At 53.9% G+C, this 23,374-nt stretch overlaps 1 protein-coding gene across 1 annotated transcript; it reads left to right on the top strand.

Moving 5' to 3' along the window:
* The first annotated feature begins 145 nt into the window (after positions 1 to 145).
* ISM2 (isthmin 2) lies at positions 146 to 19,248 on the top strand. Its single transcript, XM_014941614.1, has 6 exons — positions 146 to 487; positions 13,486 to 13,746; positions 14,242 to 14,596; positions 16,023 to 16,163; positions 16,666 to 16,743; positions 17,263 to 19,248. Exons 1-6 carry the CDS (start codon positions 350 to 352, stop codon positions 17,778 to 17,780), a joined length of 1,491 nt encoding a protein of 496 aa, XP_014797100.1. The 5' UTR covers positions 146 to 349; the 3' UTR covers positions 17,781 to 19,248.
* The last annotated feature ends 4,126 nt before the right edge of the window (positions 19,249 to 23,374 follow it).

Genomic DNA, 23,374 nt, shown 5'->3' on the forward strand with positions numbered 1-23,374 from the left:
CCCTTCTCCCGCACACACTTGTGAAGCTTTTCAGGGTTATCCTTCAGCATCAGTGGCACCGGCGGGCGGGCCCGGGGGAGCAGCGACACCGGAACGTGCTCGGCAAACTGCAAGAGAGATCAGAGGGAGCGGAGCTGCCGGCCCCCGCCCGCACCCGCGGGGGGCTGCGCTTCCCGGCTGCGATATTATAGATATATATAGATAAAAATTTATTTTATTTTATTTTTTACGTTTTCCCTGCTCCTCTCGCTTTCCCGAGGCAGGACGGGGTTTGTAGCCTTGCGGGCGGGCGTGCTGCCGCCCCCCCCTGCCCCGGGCGGGCGAAGTTGGGGGCGAGCGGGAGGGAGAGATGCCTCTGATGAGAGGGAAAGTCGCGCTCATCCTCGGCTTCGTCCTTCTGACAACTTTCCTGGCCGCGGTGCGAGGGCTGCCCGTGAGGAAACAGCACAGCAGCAGCCCCAAGGAGAGGAGCTCCAAGCTGGCGGAGGTAAGGCAGCCTTTGGGGAAGGATGGGGAGCCGGGAGGGTGCCGGGGCGAGCCCTCCTCAGCCTCCGCACCCCTCTGCGGTGCCCGGGAAGGCTGAGGGGGGGCAGGCGGCCACCTGGGCGGTCAGCGGGGCTCCCTCGGAGGCGGCTGTGAGCATCCCAAGGGAGCGGCATCCAACACGTGTCCCCGCGGCCAGGCCGCCCGGAGCCCCGGGAGGAGAAGCAGCAGCGGGGAGAAGCAGGGGCTGGTGCCTCCCCTCGGCTGGGCTGTTTCCGCGCTGGCTGAGGGGCAGAGCTCTTCTCCGGGATTTTTGGGTGGCCTCAGGTCTTTGCATCGCGCGGAGGCTGCGGGAAAGGGGCTGGTTTAGGTGCTTTGAGATGGGGGCCGAGCGCCGTGATCTTTCCCAGCTCCCGGGAAGATCCGTTGCCTCCAGGGGGCGACATCCCTCGCAGGAGCCAGGGCTCCGGCCGCGACCCGACCTGCAGTAAAATTAGCGAGGTGGATGGCTTGCCAGGAACTCCAAAACTCCGCCGCTACAAAAATAAGACGTGATGGATTTCAGCCACCAGCTCTCCTTCCCGGTGGGACGACCCTGGGGCAGATTCCGGAGTGGTCAGGCTCCCTTCTCACCCCCCCGGCGAGCTCCCCGCGCCCCGGCAGCATCTCCCGGGCGGGCGGCCCCGGGACCCCCAGCGAGCTCGGGAGGGGAGATCCCGGGGCTGCTCCTTGCTCTCTTCTGAGAGCCCGGTCCTGGCTTCGGAGCGCGGATGGTGGAAGGGGAAACTTCAGCAGGCAGCGAGGGGACTGGTCAAACTGGGAGCCAGCTGTTGGGACCTGATGGGGATGACAGGAAGGGAACGGGTTAAAAAAAAAACCAAACTACTGTGAGGGTTGGGTTTGATTAAGACAGATGGACAGACAACTAAACGGCTAAAACAAGTTGTTTCCATCTTGAAACTCTTCTCTGGAGAAAGAGTGGTTCAGGCAGCAGAGCCGTGTTTAAAAAAAAGACTCTTTTGAAGAATGCTACTGCTAAAAGTGAGTGAAAAGAATAAATGGGAATAGTGGTAGGAGGAGGTTGAGCAGGACGGGGTGAGAGCAGCTCAGCCCTTCTGGTGATGCCCAGCAGCAGGTTTGATCCGCAGAGCCAGCCAGGCTGGCAGAGGAGGTGCCGAGTGATGGGACTGTACCTTTCTGCTGGTTATTGCCAAAACGCAGCGCTGGTCTGTGGAGGAGTCAGGCTGGCAGCTCCTCTCGGATGCAGTAAACCCTGTTCCAGCATGAAATCCAGAGGACAAGTGTGAAGGAGGAATCCACCACATGGAAAGCCTGAGCAATGGGCAGGAGAGGGCACGGGCTGTGTCTGCCCGAGTACCACCAGTTGAGCCTGGTAATGGTTTAACCTGTTTAACAGGGCTGCTGGGGATGTAATGTGCTGTCACACTGGTAGTACCATGTTGGTGCTGTACTTTGCCAGTGAAACTTCAAGCACAGACGTAGATGCCGGTTCACTCACCAAACAAATGCCAAGGGGAGTGTGCCCGGGCTCCAGCTGGCAGAGGGAGTAGGGATTTACCCTTGAAATCCATTAAAGTATTGCAGCCCCGTGGCAGGGGGCATAAGGTGGGGCGTGTTAGGAAGCTGTGCGGGTTCCCCCCGCAGGACCCTGCAGCGCAATCTCAGGCTCCTTTTTATCTGAGGTCTAAAACACACGGGGAAGCGGGGCGAGGCGCTGGCAGTCCCAGTTTGTGAATGGCTGTGAATGGGGAGCATTGTGTGGGCAGCCAAAGATCACACACGGCACTTACACAGCGCAGCCTCTGTCCCCCGGACCTTTGCTTCTCCCAGAAATACAAACATACAAGACGTTTGTAGGCAAAGGTTTGAGGCTGGAGGTGAGGAGCAAGGAGGGAGATGAAGAGCGGATCCCTCTGGGGGTCTGTGGGTGCTCCCGTGCACACCCCACCTCCCTCGGGGCACCGGCTGCACAGTTTGCATGGCAAGGAGAAAGCCAGAGGTATTGGCATGTGTCTTTTAGCTGCCTTTTGGGGATGAAATCCTCTGTTCCTGGTGCATACGGGGTGGAGTTTGGAGTAGTCGTGCCCGGCTGTTTGAACTAAAGCGGAGAGCCCGAGCACAGCAGTATGGTGGTTAAAAAAAAAAAAAAAAAGAGAAAGAAAATGCAGAGTGATTTTGGGTCACACGCACAGATGGTTCCTGTTGCAGCGCTGATAGGTCCTGTCTCTATGGCAGCAGGGCAGCCACAGCTGGAGTATTGGTTACACTATGGGTAATGCCCTACAGATGTGGGTAGAATGAAGGGGGCCAGCAGGAGAAAAATAGAAATGACGGAGCAGAGCAGATAGGCAATCGAAACCGTTAGGCAGTTTTGTGACTTGGACTTATTTTAATTTAATATCTTTATTTAAAACCAGCATTTGTCCTCTGTTTAGAATTGAATGGGAATTTTTATCATCTATGCTGAGCTTCAGAGTTGCACTTCTATAACAAAATAATTTAGAAAAAATAAAACCATTAAGGTTTTCAGTAAATTTTTGAGTTAGAAATTCTTCTAATTGCAGGAAAGATGGCAGGAACACGTGATTTATCTTTGGGCAATAGCCTAATCTATATATCCCAAAGTCCTGTACTTCAGTCAGCATCTGTTACTTCCAGCCATTACCAAAGGAACAAGCACTTGCATTTACATTTTCTGAACAGTGATACTGTGCAGAAAAGCTTTTCCTGAGTTTCAGTGAGCCCAACATAAGTAACAGATGTGGTGAGAATATTTTCTCTTTCTTCAGTCTATTTGGCTGGAAGTTGAATGGGCAGAATACTGTCTTTCCAAACTGTGACTTAAATCTTATGAGAGAAGCTACTTGCTCATTTGGAGGCTTTTTGGTGATGTTTGGGAAGGCAGATGGGCTCTGAAGCAGCAGGCAGGTGTACAGCAGGGTTTCTAGAAGCGCTTTTGCAGGTTGGATGCATCACACTGACATGGGCAGAAATGGGGCAATTCCAAGCGCTGACCCGCACCAGCGGCTCTTCAAATTTGGGTAACTGATTACTTGGAAAAGCTTGAGTCCCTTGTGGAGACAAGGGACAGCTCATCATATTGCTTAATGCTTTGTTTATTTATGAAGTCAGGGGGTTTAAATGCAAAATATGTTTTGATAAACTCACTGGATTTCAAAATACTGGCTTTGAGCATGGTTAATAGATGTCTGGATTCTTTCCGACCGATACCAATCGCTTCCAGTGCTCTCCTAGTAAACAGAAGATAGCTAATGTTCTAGCATGCTAGAAATGTAAATGTTAGAAGTGATTAGATCTGTGCGAACTGACACAGCCGCTTCAATAACTGTGCATGGAAATCATAGTGCTGGCAGTAACGGTGATGGGGGTGTTGGTGGTGAGTGTCCCAGTGGGGACGGGGCGCAGCAGAGAGAGCCAGTGGTGTTTTATGGAGTGTCCAAGCCACCCAACCCAGCTCCAGTGGGATTGGTGGGTGCTTCTTCGCAGGAGGGAACTGTTCTGAAAGAGGGGGCTGAGAGCCACAGCAGTGAGCTCCCCGAGGCACCCGGGGGTGTTGCTGTGAGGCTGGGACAGGGGCAGGGTGAGAATCCAGGCTGGAGCTTGCTGTTGGAGTTCCCCTGGGTCTGAGGCTGCAAACAAAGCAAACCTGACACCTGTGATAAGAGATAACAGAGGGCAATAAAAGAAATGCCAAGTGTAGCATAAGGGCTGTAGCTGGCTGCAAATCAGTGGGTTTGTACAGCACCTGGTGTGACTGGCTCCTGGCCCCCTGAGAAATAAGGAAACCAATAACAACAGTGCATATTGTGTACTGGTTGTACCAGGTGGCGAGAATAGCAATGGGAAACTATGCTTAAAACAAGATCTACAGCAAGGTGTTTTGCTTGCTGATGAAAAATCACTGGTAGCAGGCTTGATTTCAATCAACCTGCCCTGTGCATAAGGAGTCTGGGCGCAGAGGAGTGGTTAAGAATTAAGCGTAGAGCAGTGCCATGGTGCCTGGCTGGAGATACCAGCCAGCGGGGGGTAAAGGAGCTCCAAGGAGATGTGGTGGGGCTGTACTAGGTAAAAAACATTAAAGGGAAATATCAGGTGGGCTTGAGTGGAGTGTGTCAGGAGACTGTATGTCAATTGGGAGCCCTAGGGTAGCCCAGACACACTGCCTGGGGTACCCCTGGGGTGCTGGGCTGGCAGAGCCGGCTCTCCCATGTGCCCCCCCAGCACTTGCTCCCTCTTGACTCCCTTAGGGCTGTCTGGCCGAGTAGACAATCTTGCTTTCCCTAGAGCCACCTCGCCCTGCTGTGCCTCCAGCTTGTGTTGTCACCCGTGTCTGCCCTGCGTGGGGGCTCCCCACCACCCTGCTGCCCCGTTGGGAGGGCTCAGCTGGGGTGCGAGTGGGCAGCCGGGTCGGTGCTGGCTGCCTGCACAGCCAGATCCCCGCGGCCACTGCAGGCTGTGTCAGTAGCAGAGTCATTTTGCCTGCGGATGTGCTTTTTACCTTTTCATTTCTTCAGCAATTAAGCGTTCTTGTCCCTGGCTTTGTCCTTGGCGGAGGTCGGATTTGTGGGTACAAAACGTGCACTGAAGCATCCTTCCGCTCTGAAAGGGGCTCTTTGTGCGCAGGGAGGTACTTCGCCCTTTGTAGCAAATTTCCTTTTGAGAAGTGCCAAATTATCTTAGTCAACACAGTTGAAAACCCTCCCGCCCTGGGGCTGAGGCAGGAGCAGAAACAAAGGGGAGCCGGGTGTAGGGAAGCTGCCCAACAAGGGGGCTTCTTCCCTTTTCACTGCACAAATAGGTCTGCTGCGTTCCCATTGTCACAATCAAAGGGGTTCCTGTAAAAGGCACATGTAAGGGGAAAAGATTAGGCAGAAATCGCTCCACAGGGCATTGCCCAGCCCTCACTCTGGGTTCCCAAAATTGTCCGGCTCTTACAGACCTTCTCCTTAAAGACTGTTAGGCTGGGGAACTCATCCTGCCTCCAGCCATGGTCCCTCCAAGCCCAGGTGGAGGTGACGGAGGGAGTGTGCTGGGAATTAATTCCCGCTTTCTTCTTCTTGTAGGTGTTTTAGGGGCAGGGAGTGTAAACCAGGGATCTTCTGTTTTTTCATAGTATCAATAAATATTTTACCATTCAGAATAATCCTCAAAACAAGATGCCCGGACACTTCCCCTAGGGAAGCGTGAGGACAGTCTGAGCTACAGTCACAACAGCAAGGTGGCCCAAAAGCAAGCATTGTCAGCCAGGGGCTCAGTTTTTGTATAAAATACCAGAGCTTGTAACCAAGAAGCAGGGAATAGATTGCTTCTGCAGCAGCCAAAATCCCAGGGGAGGCCAGCTGTGCCATGCCTCCGGGAGACAAGGTGTTGTACAGATGTCTTTAGGTCCACTGTTCCCCCTGAACCCTTCCCTTCTGCGGTTGCATGACATGGTTAAGCTGGCTGCTCCTTAAAAGTTGAAGATCCCTCCTTAGGGGAGCATCTAGTTCTCTCCTGGGGAACATCCTCAGGGTGGCCCCCCTCATGCATCCAGTGGAGGAGGTGTGGGGCTGCCCACAGGTCCTATGGGCATCTTAGGGTCAGCTTGGCTTCCCCTGCACTCAGGATTTCAGCTTGGCTGTTGCGGGTCCGTGCCCACCATGACCGCTTCTGCGGTTACAGCTGAGGTCCTGCTGGGGAGTGACTGGCCAAAGGGAATAGGAGGGGTCAACTGGGGCTAAGATGCTGGGGAAGTGGAGGTCCCAGTTTGGATGTGCCCCAGCTTTCCTCTGACTTTGGACTTGCCTCTGCAACCCTGCAAGCCTCAGGCTCCCATCTGGTGGGAGGGAAAAAAAAGTAATTATCATTTGGTGAGGCACTTAGAAGTAGCAGGGACTGTCCTGGAAAAGCTTATGAACGAGTGAGTTACTACCAATGCGGACTGGAGCTGGAGAGAAAGGTTTCCCTACCCCAGGCCCTTTCTCCACCCCATGCTGGGAGCCATTAAATCCTGTCCGCAGGCTGGGGAGGGGGCCTGAGCCTGCCCTGGGTTGGGGACTTGCCACCAAGCTCCTGGGAGGGAGGCTGCTGGCTGGGAGTCACCCTGGCTTTGCCCCATCAGGAAGCTGGGTTGCAACATCCCTGCCTGGATCCCGTCCCGTGCAGGGCATGGAGATGCTCCAAGTTCAGCTCAGGTGCCCATTTCGTCTGTTGTTGAAGGGACAAATGACAAATTTGCATGTTTGGTCAGCTGCCTTCCCTGCCCCGTTCCCTGCGAGGGCGGGAAGCAGCCTGTGCATCCTGCATGGGACAAGGGGAGCAGGTGCCCCCTGTGCTCCCTGCCAGCCTGGTGTCCCCCCACAGTGCAACCTCTTTTAGCAGGCGGGGGGGGGCAGGGGGAGGCTGGCATTGTGCTGGTCCCTCGTGTTTCTGCACTTGCTTTGCTGTATTTGGGTGGGTTTTTTTTTTCCTTTTGCAGTTTTGCCTGGGCTGTGATGGGGAAGGAATCAGCAGCTGGAGCAGAGGGAGGGTTGCAGTGTGCAGGCTAACAAATGGGCATCATTAGCTGGAACAAGTTAATGGTTACTGGAGCACATGGGGTTTAGAGCTGGAACAAGTTAACAGCAACTCAGGGCGATGCATTAAGAGCTTATGCGTATTACAGCTCAGCTATGCTAACAGAAAACATGTGCCCTAGCAGGAGCGTTTGCCAGAGAGCACCAGAGGGTGTGGACCTGTGTCTGCTCACCTCTCCAGGGCACCTCTCCTGCAGTCCCTGCTCCCGTACCCACTGCTGTGCTCTTTCTGAGCAGCTCCCAGCTGGCCTGGCTGCAGCAGAGGTCTCAGGGGTACCTTCCTCCTTGCCACCGGCTGGGCTCCTCGTATCAGGCACCACCTGTGAAGGGTCAGCCCTTGGACCTGTGTGTCTGGGCAGAGTCTACAGCCCTAGCACAGCAACACCCAGCAGAGCAGCCAGGGCTAACCAAATGCCTCAGCTTCTCCACTGCAAGGCCTGTGTGGTTCATCCATGTGGGATGCAGGGCAGTTGCTCCTGGGGGGCAGGTGGGCAGGAGAAACTGAGCTGTGGTAGACCTTCCTGAGAGCCTTCTCCAAGTATGACGTGGGAAACCTGCATCTATTCCTGACCTTGGTGCAGGCTACCTGAGAGACCTGGGACAGGTCGTTTTCTTTGTCTGCAAAATGGGGGGTTTAGAGCGTTTGTCTCAATGTTAAAGAGGGAGAAGGTAGAGAAACGCCTGCATGTGACACTGAGGAGGGCAACAGCCAGGCACAGCAAGAGGTGAAAAGCCACCTGGCTCCTGCCTGTCCTCCTTGTGTCACTGGGGAGTTGGCTGAGGATGCCGTGGGCAAGTTATTCATTGGCAGACCCAGCTGTGGCGAGAGGGGCTGTGCCATGCCAACAGGGACATGCCGTGAGGAGCACTGACAGCAGCCTGGCCAACAGCCCCATTTTTGGTCTTACACAAAGTCAGCTATTCTGTCTCCTTGGTCCTCACGGTGCTGCTACTTCTCCATGCTGTGATGTCTTCTGCTCCGAGGCTGGCTCTGCCTTGGGGGCAACTGAGTCACCAACCTTGGAAAGAGCTTTGAGATTACAGTTGTCGCAACTGAGAGACATGAAAATAAATGAGGAAGCCTTTGATGCTGCCTCCTGCAGCTCCCTACTGGAGACAGTTGGGTTGAAGCTAGTTAGAAAAGAGAATGATTCCGTATGATCTAAAGTATTTCGATAACTGCGTGAAAATTATAATCATGAGGGCGTAATAATTACCTGCACAGCCCGCAGTTTGCTGCTGGCTCCTGCTGGTCTGTCATAAACAGGGTCTGCCCATGCAAGCCTGGTAACTGAGTGCCCCTTCTGCTCCACGAGCGTCTGCAGAGCTCTCCCAATACCCAAAGGAAGATGATTGTGTCTATATTAAAATAAAAGGACAAAACAAACCAGCACTCAAGTGCAAGTTGATCCTGAGGTGGACCAGTGAGTAGAGCAGTTGGGAGGTCATGGTCCTGCTCTCTGCTTGTGCCACAGCCCCTTTGCAGCCAGGAAGTGTAACCCAAGGCAGAAGAAGTGGGAGGCAGCTGGAGGTGTCCACTGCCTTAAACTGCCTCTGGCAGATCTTCCAGAGCTCACCTGTCAAAACCCTGTCAAAGCAATCACAGTTCCTGATAAACCACCTGCCTGTAAGTCTAAAGATGTTGTGTCTGATCATTGGGATTGTGGCTCGGGAGGTCTTACAGACAGTGATGGGGACTGGGTGGTATCTTCACCTTCCCTGTTTTCTCATAGGTTCCCACCCAGCTCTTGACACCTGTAGAAGCACGCTGTGCTTTGGCAGTCGGTTGGGAAATGGGTTAAGAGGCCGATGAGCTGGTGGGTAGCAGAGGTCACTTGCCTGATGTGCGTCCAGTGAATTTTCCATCTGGCTGATGTGCCGGTGGACGGGTTATGAGCTGAGAGGATCAGACTACAGCTCTCTGGAGGCAAAGTTGGTCTGAGCCAGCTGGGCTAAAAAAGCCCTTCCTTGGAGTAGTGTCTGTGGTGGGGTCATCAAGGAGAGAGCACACCCAGCACTGCGGCAGGGAGGCAGCATGGCACACGGCGTTTGTTCCTGTAGATTACCCTGCTGTTCAACCTGCCTTTATTTTAAAGATACTTAACAATGTTACTTGTTAGCACTGGAAAAACCTCCCCTTTCTCCCACACCCACTAATAAAAACTGTCCTGAGCCTTTCCACAAGCCCCAGAGCTGCCCCCAGACAAGCTGAGCTTCCTTCTGACCAGTGTCCCTTTGCTTCCATAACCTTATAATAAAACCCTGCTCTGGAGTTGTTTCAGTCCAAAGATAAATTTGGTTTGAAAGCTTTCTCCAGATCTTTGCAGCTCATTTAGGTGAATATGGAAGGAAAGGTTTTATGGTAAAAAGAAAAGGAATGTTCTGATTTCTATTTTGTACTTGGCTAATTCATAAGTGGGCAAGATTGCAACAAACTGCACGGCAGATTTTAAAATAATGTTGAAGAGAGCTTGGGGGAAGGAGGAGGAAGATGCTTGTGTAGACTCAGCTCTATTGAGGAAAAGATCAAGCATTCTTCTGGTGGGTTCTTGTTTCAGTACAGTGTCGTAAAACTGTTCAAAGGAAATCTAACACAAGCAGTAATGATTAAGCAACAAAACCCCCCATTCCTTATAATTATAGCCCAGTGCAATACCAGCCTTTAGCAAATACGTCATTTTCTTCACTGCAGTGTTAAGAAGCCCAAAGCACAGCCTGAACGTTGCCTCTGATCTCACTCCTGTGTGCACGGGTTTCTTTGGTTCAAGCTGAACAAGTTTGAGTTTATGCGCTCGCTAATTGGCTCAGGAGATGTGTGGGTGGAAGCTGCATCCTCTGAGCTTGTCCTGTGCTGGGACTCGCTTGCTCCATGCTGCTGATGCTGATCCACAGGCTGATGCAGAGGCTCCAGCAGTGCTTCACGCCCTGGGGAGCTATCTCCAGTGTATTGGCTTGGGTTTAACCTCCTGAGGAAGAGCAGCTCTGCTCAGCAATGTGTACAGTTACAAACAGCACAGCCAATGGGTTCACTGGTGACTTGCAGTGCCTACAGAGGTGCTGAGGAACACACTGGAGAGACAAGTACCTGGGGTTGTGGTGGCAGCGTAGTGGTGGCCCTGGTTGCCAAAGGACACTACAGCACAGGGGCTAGTTTGTTGATGTTTTCAGGTTTTTATTTAAGAGCTGCAGCACGTGAACATTGGTCATTTGCTTTCATAACCCAGATTTAGTTCAGTCTTAGAGAATTCTATAGCAAAATCACAGATTTTAAGACCAGAAGAAATCATTAGATCCTTGAATTTCTTCCTTAACACAGATGCATTACATATGTGTTGAGCCCAGTGACATGGGTTTGACTGTCTCCACAAGAGATATTGCCACTTTCCTTGTTAGCTTGTTTCTGTGGTTAATCACCTACAGTGTTAAGAGCATGATCCATATTCCTCAGTTGAACTTGTCTGGCTTTGACTCGAACACGTTGGTTCCTATTAAGCGTTTCTGTTCTGGATTAGAGAGCCTCTGGTGCCTGATGGATCATTGCCTTAAAGAACTGGGAAATCAAGTCATTGCCTTCTCTGTGTAACATGACAAACCAACTGAATTGTACAAGTCTTTCACTGGAAAAGTCTTTCTGTTGCTTGAAGTGGTTTTGTGGCTGCTCTCTTTGCCATCTTCAGATTTCTGAGCAAGTTAAAATAGAGGTGTACGGACTAGAAATGGGAAAAGATGAGTCTTTAGTCTATAGACTAAATGTGTGGCCTTTCCCCACAACTTTTCCATACACACTGTCGCCCGTGTTATGTACAAATCAGAAGGAGAAGGGAGCTGCTGATGAACAGCTCTGTGGCAGTTTGCAGCCCTCAAGGAGAGCTGCCTGCGTGCCTGGCAGGAGCCCCTTGGTGACACAGAGAAGACACATCTGCCAATCAGGATTGTGGTGCCATGGATGCTTTCACGTGGAGGGAGTACTGGACCTTATAGGACCTCACTAAAATCCATGGCTTGATCAGGTGGGACAGGGCACTGAGCAGGACCTTGCTCAGGAGGGCCATCTTCTGATGCAGGGACAAATTTTAAGCCAGCAAAACCTTGGAGCGAGGCAGATGTTAGGAGGAGGGAAGGATTGGGTGGTACGGTGCAGAGACCATCACTGAAGGACTCTGGACCATCCAGAGTGGACACCCCTGGGGCCTTTGTGCCTCTGGAGGATTTGGGAGCTGAGGGAGCTCTGTTCACCCTGCGACATTCTCGCAGACAGTTCCCCTAGGGAAGTTTTACATTTTCCCTGTGGGAACAGTACTCTGAATTTCTTGAGCTTGTTTGGGCGTAAAATCTGAATTAGGCACTGAGTGTAAGTTCGGAGACTTGGAGTCTGTTCCTGGCTCGCTTGCTCTGATGTCCTTGGGTGAGCTCGGATCTTGTTGCTAGAGGAGACCTCGCTTTCCATGTGTATTAAATTTGGGTTGTCTGTGTAACAGACAGCCCCGATAAGCTCATTGCAATTTAGGCAGGAGCGCCAGCCTTGCAGGGCTGTTGGCAGCCCCTCACGCAGGGGTTGTGTTGGGCATGAGCAGCTGGCAGCAAACCCAGCACCAGCTGGCGGTGTCGTGCGGCCAGCACCGGGACACGGCCAAGTTTGCTTTCCCCCCCCCTTGCTGTTTCTGCTCCGCCTGGGTTCCTTCTTGCTCCTCTGCCAGGGAGTCCTGGGCACAAGCGAGGGGCTTGGGGACAGAGTGGGACAGAGCTGGGCGTCCTTCCCAAGGGTCCTTCCCAAAACTGTTATGGTTTTGAACAGGGGTGAAGGGAGGTGGGAGGGGAAGGTGCAGGCAGAGGGGTCTGTCTGTACCCACATTTGCTCCTAGCTGTGCCACAGGAGCCCTCCTGGTCAGGGAGAGGGGTGAGCCCCGAACGCTCTCTCCAGGCAGCATGGGCTCCCTCCTCCCCACAGCCCTCTCTCCTCCGGGCCCATCTGGTGAAGTCTGTCACCGGCCCTTCCCCGCGTCCAGCCCGTTTTGGGCAGCAGCCAAGGGACCAGCAGTGTCCCTGCTGCTCTTTTCCCTCCCCCGGGGATGGGGGGGTCGCGGGCTTTGATGTGCGGGCACAGGGCTGGGGACAGGCTGTGTGTGCTCATGAGAGCCTGGCCAGGCTCCAGCTGCCTTTGAAGTGCTCCAGTGATCAGGATGAAAGGGAGGGGAGTCCTTCCCCAAACCATCTGGCTCTAATTGCAGGTAGAAATGCCTCTCTTCGTGTCGTCCCCCCCCGCCCCCCGTGGGGAGGGGGCACACCGCTCTCTTCGTTAATCCCGCGGCTCTTGGCTGGGCTGGCGCGAAGGGCGAGAGCTTGGGAACAAAAGGGGGTTTCAGCTGGGCAGCCAGAAATAGGCAGAGATGCTGGGGGTTCGGGCACCTCCGCTCCCAGCCCAGAGCTGCGGGGGCCCCCGCGGACCTTCCCGGGGACGGCCTGAGCCGTGGTGGAGGGGGGGGAGTTTGCCAGTTGTTCCCATCTCCGGTTTCTCGGGCGCACTGGAGCCTGCTGGCCCTTTGACTCGTGCTCTTTCATGCCGGCGCGCGCCGAGCGCGGGGACGAGGAACGTGGGAACTCGGGGCGGGCCCGGCCGTTTGGCAGGGTTCGTTGGCTGCATCCCCATGCCCCCGGCCGGCGCTGCCACCCCAGCCAGGGTCCCTGCCCGCTCCCCCTGCATCTCCTGGGCAGGGCTGGCCACGAAGCACCATGTGCCACCGCAGCGGCAGCAGCGGTTAGAGCCATTGGCAGCACTGGCAAGGAGGTTTTGTTGTCCTGTCCTGCTGAGCATCTTCCCTTTTCCCAAGGAGATAGTAGAGGTAGCTGGGTTGTATCTACCAGCACTCTCTTTCCGTCCTTGTGGTAGCCTTTGGGCAGCATCTGAAATCTCAAACCTGTGTTGCTTGAAGTTGTCTACCCTAACACTGGCACCACAGAACAGTTTATGTAGGTGAGGTTTTCCCCCTTGTTATAAAGCCCTTGTTATAAACTTTTTGTATAAATATATAAAGTGATTAAATGTTAGCTCTGGTAACTCTGTGATCAGAAGCAGCCTTGCCATTACCCATCTCTAGGGACCAAGCAATGGACAAAAAGTGGGAGTGAGAGGCAGAATGGGAGAGAGAGCGTGATTGCAGAGATAGGAAGCACCAGCCTGAGTAGACCTGTAGGTTGTTCAGGTGCAGTGGGACTGAGTGCTGGCACAGCACAGACCCCTGGGTATTAACCTAATTAATTAACATGTTCATTGCTGCCCTGTTGCTGCAATAAGATGGGGTGGAGGAACCATTTGGTGCAGGAGATCAGACCTCCCTTTGTGGGGCAGCAGTTTGCTCCCTGCACAGCCACCCTGGGGAGATGTCCTAATTACCTCTTCCCTCTTCAGGTCTCTGCCTCGCCTGATCCCCGTTCAGCGAGGGACGAGGAGCTGCCACCATCGGGCAAGGCACGGGGGCTGAGACGGAGCGGGCAGGCTGGCCCACGGCGGCACCGGCGCCGTGGAGTGGCTCAGCAGGCTGCCAGGAGCCCAGCGGTGCCCCAACCTGGTGGCGCTGGCCGGGAGGACAACCTGCCCTTTGTGCTGGACCTGCAGAGCTTGCCAGGGCTGGCCAACGTGGACCTGAGCGCCCAGAACCCCAACATCCAGGTGGGGAGCCGGTCTGGGCGGGCTGCGGGAGGATGTGGGCAAGCACTGCCATCTGCTCCCCAGCCTTATTTCGTTCCCTAAGAGGAAAGATCTTGTGAGCGGGATCTGTGTGGCCACTGCCCTCTGTCTTCTTGGTAACTACCAGATGCAAATAGCTGGCACAGACAAGCTCCTTGCCAGAGGAATTTTGCTCATGGCCTTTTCCCAGTCCCAACTCCTCTCCGTAGAGCAGGAGCAAACAGTCCTATGGGGGTGATGAAACCTCTCAGTTTCTAAAGGTGTGTTAGTCCCCACGGGTGACCACCAACCCCTCCGCACCTCCTGCTCTGCCCCTGCTTGGTCCTTCCAGGTGAGGCAAGACCTCTCGCTTTCCTTGCATGGTCCTGTAGCTCAAAGCATCTCTGGCCTCTCGGGCTGGGAACCGGTGTGTGGGCTGGTAGGTCCGTCCCAGGGCTGTGCCCCGGCTCACTGCCCTGCCTCATATCTGGCCTCCAGGTGACCATCGAAGTGGTGGATGATCCTCAGGCCGAGATGGAGATGGACTTGTTGAAGGAAACAAGCAATGACTGGTCCCTGACATCCTCTGAATGGTTGTCCCACAAGGACCTCTTCTGGCCCCTCTTCTGGGAGTACACCGACCCTGCTGAGGAGGAAGAGGAGGAGGAAGAGGATGACAACCTGGATGTAGGGGACAGGGAGGAGGAAGAGGAAGAGGAGGAGGAGGAAGAAGAGGAAGATTACACAGCAGAGTATGAGGAAGAGGAGTCCACGCTCAGTGGAGTGGGAGGTGACTGGGATCAACAGTGGCCCGGGCAGAAGAACTGGATCTTTAAGGAAAAATATAATTATGGTGAGTCCTTGGGTGCACACGGCTGCCCTGCAGACCAGCACTGTCCAGACCCTGTCTCACTGCAGGGAGAACAGCTCTGTACTGGGGATCACAGCATGGTGGTGCTCAGCTCCTACTTAGAAAGTAAGTGAGCATGCCGAGGAGCAAGGCCAGCACCTCACTGGGGCTGCCAGTGATCAGACATGCCAGTGTCCCAGCAAGAATTGCCCTTGCATGTAATCAGACTGGAGCATGGACGCTGTAGCTGGAAGGCACGCTCGGATGAGAAATCACAGAATGGCAGGGGTTGGAAGGGACCTTCAGAGATCATCTAGTCCACCCTCTAGATCTAGCAGGTTCAGCTAGAGCAGGTTGAACAGGAACGCATCCAGGCGGGTTTTGAGTATCTCCAGAGAAGGAGACTCCCAACCTCTCTGGGCAGCCTGTTCCAGTGCTCTGTTGCCCTTGAAGTAAAGAACTTTTTCCTCATGTTGAGATGGGATTTCCTGTGTTGCAGCTTGTGCCTGTTGCCCCTTGTCCTGTGACTGAGTACCACTGAAAATACTCTAGCCCCATCATCTTGACACTCGCCCTTCAGATATTTATAAGCATTGATGAGGTCCCCTCTCAGTCTTTTCTTCTCCAGGCTAAACAGCCCCAGGTCTCCCAGCTTCTCCTCATAAGAGAGGTGCTCCATTCCCCCGACCATCTTTGTAGCCCTCTGCTGGACTCTTTCCAGTAGTTCCCTGACCTTCTTGGACTGGTGAGCCAAGAACTGGACTAAGTACTCCAGACATGGCCTTACCAGGGCAGAGTGATACAGTGTAAATTTTTAAAATATTTTTAAATATTTATCAAATGTTTTAAAATATTTATTAAAATGTTTGAAATAATCACAGTGTAATTGTTTAATGGCAAGCGCTGCTGCCATTGACTTAGGTCCCTGTAGTGACACTAGTGCCAGAAGCCTTTGCCACAAACCTGGGCACCCCCCCAGGAGAGGAGCTGCAGGGGGCTAGATGGGAGATGCTGGTGGGCAGACAGGCCAGGGCACCACAGCAGGTCCCTCCTGCAGCTTCGCAGCCACGAGCCCAAAACCAGTCAACCTTTGCTAACACGTGGTGCTTCGGCATCATGGCCAGCACATCAGGCAGGTTCGGTGAGGATGGGCAGCAATGCCTGTCTGGGTCAGTACGGCCATGAGAAGAGCTGTGAGAATGAGAGCCTTTACTCAGGCTGGGGTTGCTTCCCTGGGGTTGCCAGTGAGGACAGGATTGGCCCGTGGCATCACGTGGCTGGGCACCTCCATATGTCCTGGTCAGTGCTGGCCCTGCATCCCTGTAAAGGACATCCCAGGGACAGGGCAGAGCTGATGGGAGGTCCCAGGTGGCTGTTGGCTCCCCTCCTGCTGAGGTCCACCACTCTCAGCCTCTCTCCTGCTGTGCAGACTATGAAGATGAGGAGGAGTGGAGCCCCTGGTCCCCTTGCAGCATCACCTGTGGCAGTGGCAACCAGAAGAGGACCCGGTCTTGTGGCTATGCCTGCACAGCGACGGAGTCGAGGACCTGCGACCTGCTGCGCTGCCCTGGTGAGCCCTTTGACATACCAGTGCTTGGGCACTGTCCGACCCCAATGTGAGCTGGTCCCCCACCACTGCGGGCTGGGCATTGCCTGTGCTTCAAGAAGTAGTTATGTTTAATGTGATCTGGGCTAATGACTGTAGGGGTTTGTTTCCATGAAGAAGCTCTGCTGAGGCTTCGTGTGATGTCCAAGAGGGTGGTAGAGCTTGTGTCCAGCTCGGTGTGCAACTCCCTGCACCTCTCTAACACTGGGGAGCTTGAAATCCTCTCCTGAGGCCTGTTGAGAGCTAGCTCCATCCACTGGGATTTGCATAACCCACAGCCTTGGGCAGGTTTGTCCTGCTTGTCTTGCTGCCATTCCTTCCTTCCTGGCACAGGTCTGTGTCACCAAAGCGGTGGCGGGAGAAGGGGTGGAAGATGGATGGTGTCTGGTGCCCTTATGGAGGAAAAAGCCTCACCATTCCTCATGGTGTTCAACCTGGCTCTTTGGTTTTATTCTTCCCTCTCAAGGAGCAGAGGGGGAAATGGTCTTCCCCACAGAGGAGACACCTTTCAAAAGCGACAACACCACAGAGCTGTTCAACTCAGGTCAGCCTCTGCTTCTGCCTTCCTCTGGGGGCTTCGGTGCCAGACGCCATGGGGGGGTGTAGCTGGCTGGTGGGGAGGGCTCTACTGAGGGCTCCCACATCTAGTGTCCAAACCTAAGTGGCCCAAACCACTGCCCACGTGTAGGCTTCAACAATCATGCTGGGAATCCCAGTTCCTCCCACAGCCCTGGTACAACACGGTCCTGCTTTGCGGTGGAGTGTCCGAGGCCACTCTGCCACGTGCCCTCTTCCATGGGGGAGCGCTCCTCCTGCCAGCCCAGTCCCTGTAGCCATGGGTGCCCTCGCAGGGGCTCTGCATCAGCACAAGACCCCTTCCTTCCCTCTGTCGCTCCCTCAGGATGGAGCCTGGCTGTAGCTCATCCCAGGAGCCTGGCTGCTCCTGCCTGGTGCTTGCAGGCTCTGCTGGTGGTGCTGGTGAGGCCATGGGCAAATGGCAGCTGGGTGAAGCGGGGGGTGTGGGGTGCGTGTGCCCTCACACTTTTGGTGCTCTCCTCCCCAGAGGTGGACAGCTGTGAGAAGTGGCTGAACTGCAAGAGCGACTTCCTCACCAAGTACCTGAGCAAAGTGCTGACAGACCTGCCCAGCTGCCCCTGCTCCTACCCGCTGGAGGCCGTCTACAGCGCTGTCAACCTGCGGGATGAGGGACAGGGCAAGAGCTTCCGATGGCGGGACGCCAGCGGCCCCAAAGAGCGCCTGGACATCTACAAGCCGACGGCGCGCTTCTGCCTGCGCTCCATGCTGTCCCTCGACAGCACCACCCTGGCCGCCCAGCACTGCTGCTACGACGAGCACACCCGCCTCATCACCCGCGGCAAGGGGGCTGGCGTCCCCAACCTCATCAGCACCGAGTTCTCCCCTGAGCTGCACTACAAGGTGGACATGCTGCCCTGGATCCTCTGCAAGGGTGACTGGAGCCGCTACCATGCCGTCCGGCCCCCTAACAATGGGCGACGGTGTGCTGACAACCCCGCCGAGGAGGAGTACCTCTCCCAGCTGCAGGAGGCCAAGGAGTACTAGCCACAGCCACACTCAGAGGAGCCATGGCCACCGCCGGCTCCCAGCCTGGCGAAGCCCCGGCCCTGCTAATGGGCTCCTTCTGGTGCTGGGCGGAGCGGGGAGGATGCACCGTCCATCTTGTCCCCTCAGAGGGGTACGTCAGCCCCCCCTCGGTGTTCCAGGGGTGCCGGAGGTTATCCCGGTGCAATCCCTGCTGTGCCACTTGGGGTGGTCCCACACCCCGGGGTGCCTGGGCTGGCGTGTGGGGAGCCACCAGGGATGGGAGGTGTAAAGGGAGTGGGGGGCTGCTCCCATCTGCTTATTGCAGCCTTGAAAGCTGAGCATCTGCAGGGTGGAAATGGCCTCGGCTCCTGCTGGCTTCACGCTACATCTGAGGAGCTGGCCTGCTGCAGGCAGAGCTGCCCGCTCTTGCCTGTTACACCTGCCCTGGCACATACTGGTCTTCTTCTGAAAGTGGGGATGGTCCTCCTAGAGAGGGGCAGGGCTGTCCCAGCCATGCCTACAGAGCAGGGCCTCCCCTCTCCTCCATGCGTGGTTGGGAAGGAGCAGGGAGAGGCTTAGCAGGGGTCCAGGGGGAGAGTGGGGCAGAAAGAGGCTGGCCCCCTGGGCTCCCCTGGCAAGATTGCCTTGCCACCATGGTTTTTGGCTGTGAAAGGGAACACTGGGTGCCAAAGCCAAACAGGGGTGGACCTCAGAGGAGGTCAGCATCAGAGGGGGGCACCACCTGTGTGCATTTCAGCCCCTCTGCCTCAGTGCTTGGTGGAGCAGGGTGGCAACACCCATGCAAGTCCTACCACCAGCCCAACCCTACACTTCAGCTCTCCAGCAGCTCCCCAGCAGGTTTCAGTGCTCGGGAGTACCCGTAACATGTCCCAGCAGAAAGTCCTGCATTTCTTACCCACAGCCCTGCTGGGGGCAGGAGGCCACCACTTGTGCCATCGCTGGAGAGAAGCAAGAAGCACTGAGCCAAGTTCTCCCTGGGGATGGGAAGTCGTCAAGGTGCCACTGCTAGCACCCAGCATTACCCCATTCTGGTCTGCTGCTGGCCTTGGGCCCTGCTCCATGCTGCATCTGCCCAGGTCCCCAGCGAGAGGCAGCCCAGAGAAAGTGAGTTGTGGGAGCATCCTGCACTCCTCAGGCTCGCTGCCTGGCCAGGTGAGCAAGTGTGCTTCCAAAGGAGGAAGACACACACACATGCTAATAGTGTCAATACCTGGTGTCTGCAGTTCATGGATCATGATGCTCTCCATTGGCCCTTTGGTCTTGCCTGGGTTTTATTCAGCTTTTCACAGGTATCTGTGCCAGTTTCTCCCAGCGTGTTTTGGGAGCTCCCAAGTTTTCTGCACAGAAACTAGGCTGAGCACCTTTATCCCTGGACATTCAGTCGCTGAACCTGGCAGAAACTGTTCGTAGCTCTTATTTAGCAAATTTTATGCATCTGAGGAAATAAAAGAGCAAGTCAAGCACACATGAAGAAGAATGGAGTCGTTTCTAGACTAGAGGTTTCACCCAAGGCTGTTGGCTACTCCATGTTTTTCTGCAGGACACCATTGAACAAAAAAACCCATCTGTCTGGGTGCAGAGGTCCTCTGTTGATAGTCCTTTTTGCAGGAGCTTTCTCCAGAGCCAATGAATATCCATGGTCTGATAGCTCTTTGGGGAGTCTTTCTGGGAGTGTCTAATATATGTAGAGCATATGTTGATCCTTTTGCCTTGGTTACTGATAGAATATTGCATCCTTGGTCATCAATACCTAAGACTTCATTGCTGGTAAAACAAAAGTATTAATGAAGTTATCCCTGAATTATTCTCATTTAACTATTATTCCACACTCGTATCCCCACAGTCCAGTTTACGGGTGCTATCAAAACCCAGGCAGACACTGTCCATGTCCCAACAGGCATGCAGTCTAAGATGACCACTGTTACGTACAGGGTGAGAAGGAAGACAGAAGCAGATAAGCATGGATGGAGACTCAGACCCTGGTAAATTTTCATGACCGTTACATGTTCCCTAGCCCAAATGGTCATTTGCTCACTAGTATTTAGTAAAGAGGTGGGTCATAAAGAGGTGGTCAAGAGGGGGTGGCCCAGAACGTGCACGGGGAGGCTCAGCAACAGACATGGAAGCATTTCTGCCGGAAGCAGACAGATTGAGCAGCCAAGGCCATGGAAAGATGAGTTTATTCTCTTCTATTTGGCAGAACATCTTTTCATATTTCCTCGCTCATATCATATGTCATCATTAACATCAGCAGACTCTCAGAGGAGCTTATTTACCATCAGAGCACAGACTTCTTTAAAACAACCTCCCATTAAATGTGCCTAGTGTCCAGTATTGGACCCACACATGGAAGCAGGACCTCTGCAAACAGCTTTTTTTGAAGGAGGCTTTCAATAGCTCTGCCAGTTTGTTAGACTGGCTGCTCTCTGAGGAAGTGCTCTGATGATAGTGACAGTTACCCAGGATTTGCACCCTCCTCCGCTTTAAACTGGGTATGTCAACCAGTCTAACCCCCCAAAAAGAAACTATTATTTCTGTAATAAATGGAGTTGCCGTCCAAGGGGGAGTAGAAAAATTTCTTGCACCAAACCCCCCCTCCCTGCCCCTCTAAAAGCTGGTTAAAAGCCGAGTGGCTGTTCTGCCTCGCTGCCTCTGTGGTTTAGATGATACAGGCATGAACTGGAGCGTGAGAAACAAGAAGCAGTGTTGTTCCTCACACAAGCACCTTACACACCGGGAGGCTTTGCAGGGCACCATGAGAGAAGTAGACATTAAACAAGCGTTTCTTTTTATATCCCATCAAAGATTCTGTTACAGCCCACTGCTATTTAAGTGATGAATCTCTAAGCTTCCACTCCTTAAGTTTATTGTGTTTTTTATATATAATATATATAAAATGTCTTTTATTCCTACAAAATTTCATAGAGAAGAATTCTTTATTCTGATGCTGCAATAAAGCACTTTATATATGTATGTCTTGCTGATGTCATTTGGTTGGGACTGGAGCATTTATTGCTATTTGTTTTGGTTGAGAGGGATACCACTACGTTGAATGCTGTGCGTCTCGGGTCCCCAGCCCCAGTTGTACTGCAAAGACCCTGGTGGCTTTGCTTCCTTCCCTTAGTATTTGCATTTGATGGTGTCTGGCTGCAAGAATCCCAGCTAACAAGAGCTGTTTGGACCCCACTGCCACAGCCATGAGATATTGTGAAGTCCTCACAAGGAAGGAAGCCACCTATGAGAAGACCATCAGGGTCAGTGCTGAGAAGTAAGAACCTTTCCCGTGCCTCAGCCCTGACCCCAGGTTTTATTCCATGCTCAGCCTGGCAGACCTGGGTGCCAGCCGACCTTACACCAGCTTTAGGCAGGTGTTGAGCATGGGAGCAGGTGAAAAAAAAACAACCCAGCATCATCCCAGCTGGAAAACTGGTTTGGCAAACGACCTCCAGAGCCAACAGGTAATGGGGATAGCTGGGGGATTTGCAAAACTTTCCAGGGATCACAACTTTTTGTTGCCATTAATTTGCTGCATAAATTGTGACCACTTCCAAACTCTTGCTATTTCCAGCTGTTTTCTCTCCTTCTCTCTTGCTCCTTTTGCTTTGTGCTGGCTGCACATCTGTCAAGGGTTATCTGCTGCTCCGGCACGGGGCTCTGCTCCGCAGCTGCCTGGCGCCATTGCTGGCCTCTGCCTGGGGGGAGCAGATGGCTCCTCTCCGTGAAGGATGCTTGAGCTTCCCGCTGGTCCTCTGCAACATCAAAAACATAGTTGTATGGAGCCCAGGCCAGGGGGAGCAGGCTGAGCTCTGCTCTGCAGGAAAAGCAGCAGAGAAAATCACTCTTTCCCTGAAGGGGCAGTCAGTGGTTACTACTGTATATATAACATGCCTTTATCTTCTGCAACAAGGTCCTGCTGTGCTGGATGCTGAGCCCTGCTCCGAAACTCCTGGGCTATAGGAATCCCACAGCCAGTGGGTGGAAGTGGGGAGAATTCCTGCTCTGGTTCTGCAGGTGCTCAGGACCTGGAGATGTCACCTGAAATCACAGAGTGAGTCTGCGGCAGAGTCTCAAGCTGCACCTTTGCCTGCTGCTTTGAACACAAGACTTCTTGACCAGTTTTCTTAGTTTGCCAGCCTGGCCTGGAGGTGTTCAAAAAACGGGTTGATGTAGTGCTGGGAGATACAGTTTAGTGATGGTGTTGCTTTTTGTTTGTTGTGTGGGTGTTTATTTTTGTCAAAATTAGGTTGACGGTTGGACAAGATGATCTTTAAGGTCCCTTCCAACCTAGAAGATTCTGTGATTCTGTGATTCGTGTGGCTCAGCTGTACCCAGCCCCTGGCATCCGAATTGCAGCTGAGTTAGTTTGGACACAGAAGGAGCTCTGCCCAGATTTTACTTGGCACAATGATCAGCATGTGGTTGTCCCTGCTGACCTCCCCTCTTGGCCCCAGAGGAGTTGCCAGCAAGCTGTGCAAAGTCCTTTTGACTATGAATGACCCCTCGAAGGCACGGGTGCATGGCCAGCTGCCTGGAGGACAGGCAGGATGCCTGCAGCCCATCGCTCAGGGATGACCATGAGATTTCATGGAAACATGTTTACAGCAAGAGAAATCCTGTTAGCTGTCTGCATTTTTTCGGGGCTCCTGCTCCAAGAATCTGCTTCTTGGAAAGCACACAAAAAGCCCAGCTGGGCCCAGAAGGAGCTGCTATGGGAGGATAAGACAGAGGATGAAAACAGCAACAGAGTTTGGCCAAAGGCAGTGGAGCAAACCTGAACTGCAAGGCCTGGCCTTAGCCTAGGAAAGAGCCAAGTGTGGTTGTGATGGTGTATGGACCTTGAGCTAAAACTGAAGCTCTGGAGAGGAAAAAAAACCCCAATCTTTCCTGGTCTGTAAAGGGACCCACTCCACTGTGTGGCCACATCAGCCCTCCAGGCTGGTGGCGCAGTGTGGCATGCAGCTGCCAATGCCTCTGTAGAAGGATAATTAAAAAAAAAAAATCATCACACTAGCTGCAGTTTTTTGACAGTGAACACTGGGCCAACAGGAGCCTGTGGCAAGACCTGGTCTCCTGGGCTTTGCCTTTGCCCTGAGTGCAGAGAATCACCCCTGGCAGGTCCCCAGCACCGGCAGAGCTCGTCCTCCTCTCTGCTGTCACCAGCGCCATACGGAGGGATGCCCCAATCACACAACAGAGGATGGACCCATACGTTTGCAGTCAGGAAAGGAATGTCTCGCCCTCCTTCCCTGCCACACAGCAGCCAGCTGCCCCTCGGAAATGCCTGAGAGGAGCCCAGCTGGCGGGGTCCGGCCCTTGCTTTGTTCCAGGTCTTTGCAAGCATGTCAGCTATTCTTCTCTCCCTGCATGGGAGCCCGGCAGCAGGGATCACAGTCCTGCACAGCTTGACCATCGTGCATGGGACAGGGGCCACAGCGAAGCCCATGCACCAGCCAGCATCTCCCACCACACCAGCCCCGACCCCAGCCAGGCTTGTCTGTGCTGGGGGAGCTGAGCAACCACCAGCAAGGTGACCATGAGTTTTCTGAAGAGCCAGGAGAAAGTTCCACACGTGCACACAGCCCCCCCCCCCC

The sequence above is a fragment of the Calidris pugnax genome, unplaced genomic scaffold (assembly GCF_001431845.1).
Source record: "Calidris pugnax isolate Ruff unplaced genomic scaffold, ASM143184v1 scaffold56, whole genome shotgun sequence".
NCBI lineage: Eukaryota > Metazoa > Chordata > Aves > Charadriiformes > Scolopacidae > Calidris > Calidris pugnax.

Excerpts from the sequence above, each read along its gene's own strand:
- ISM2 (XM_014941614.1), top strand. The coding sequence starts at position 350 with ATGCCTCTGATGAGAGGGAAAGTCGCGCTCATCCTCGGCTTCGTCCTT. Across the intron at positions 16,164-16,665 it reads CGACCTGCTGCGCTGCCCTG|GAGCAGAGGGGGAAATGGTC; the intron begins GTGAGCCCTTTG and ends TTCCCTCTCAAG. Across the intron at positions 16,744-17,262 it reads CACAGAGCTGTTCAACTCAG|AGGTGGACAGCTGTGAGAAG; the intron begins GTCAGCCTCTGC and ends TCTCCTCCCCAG.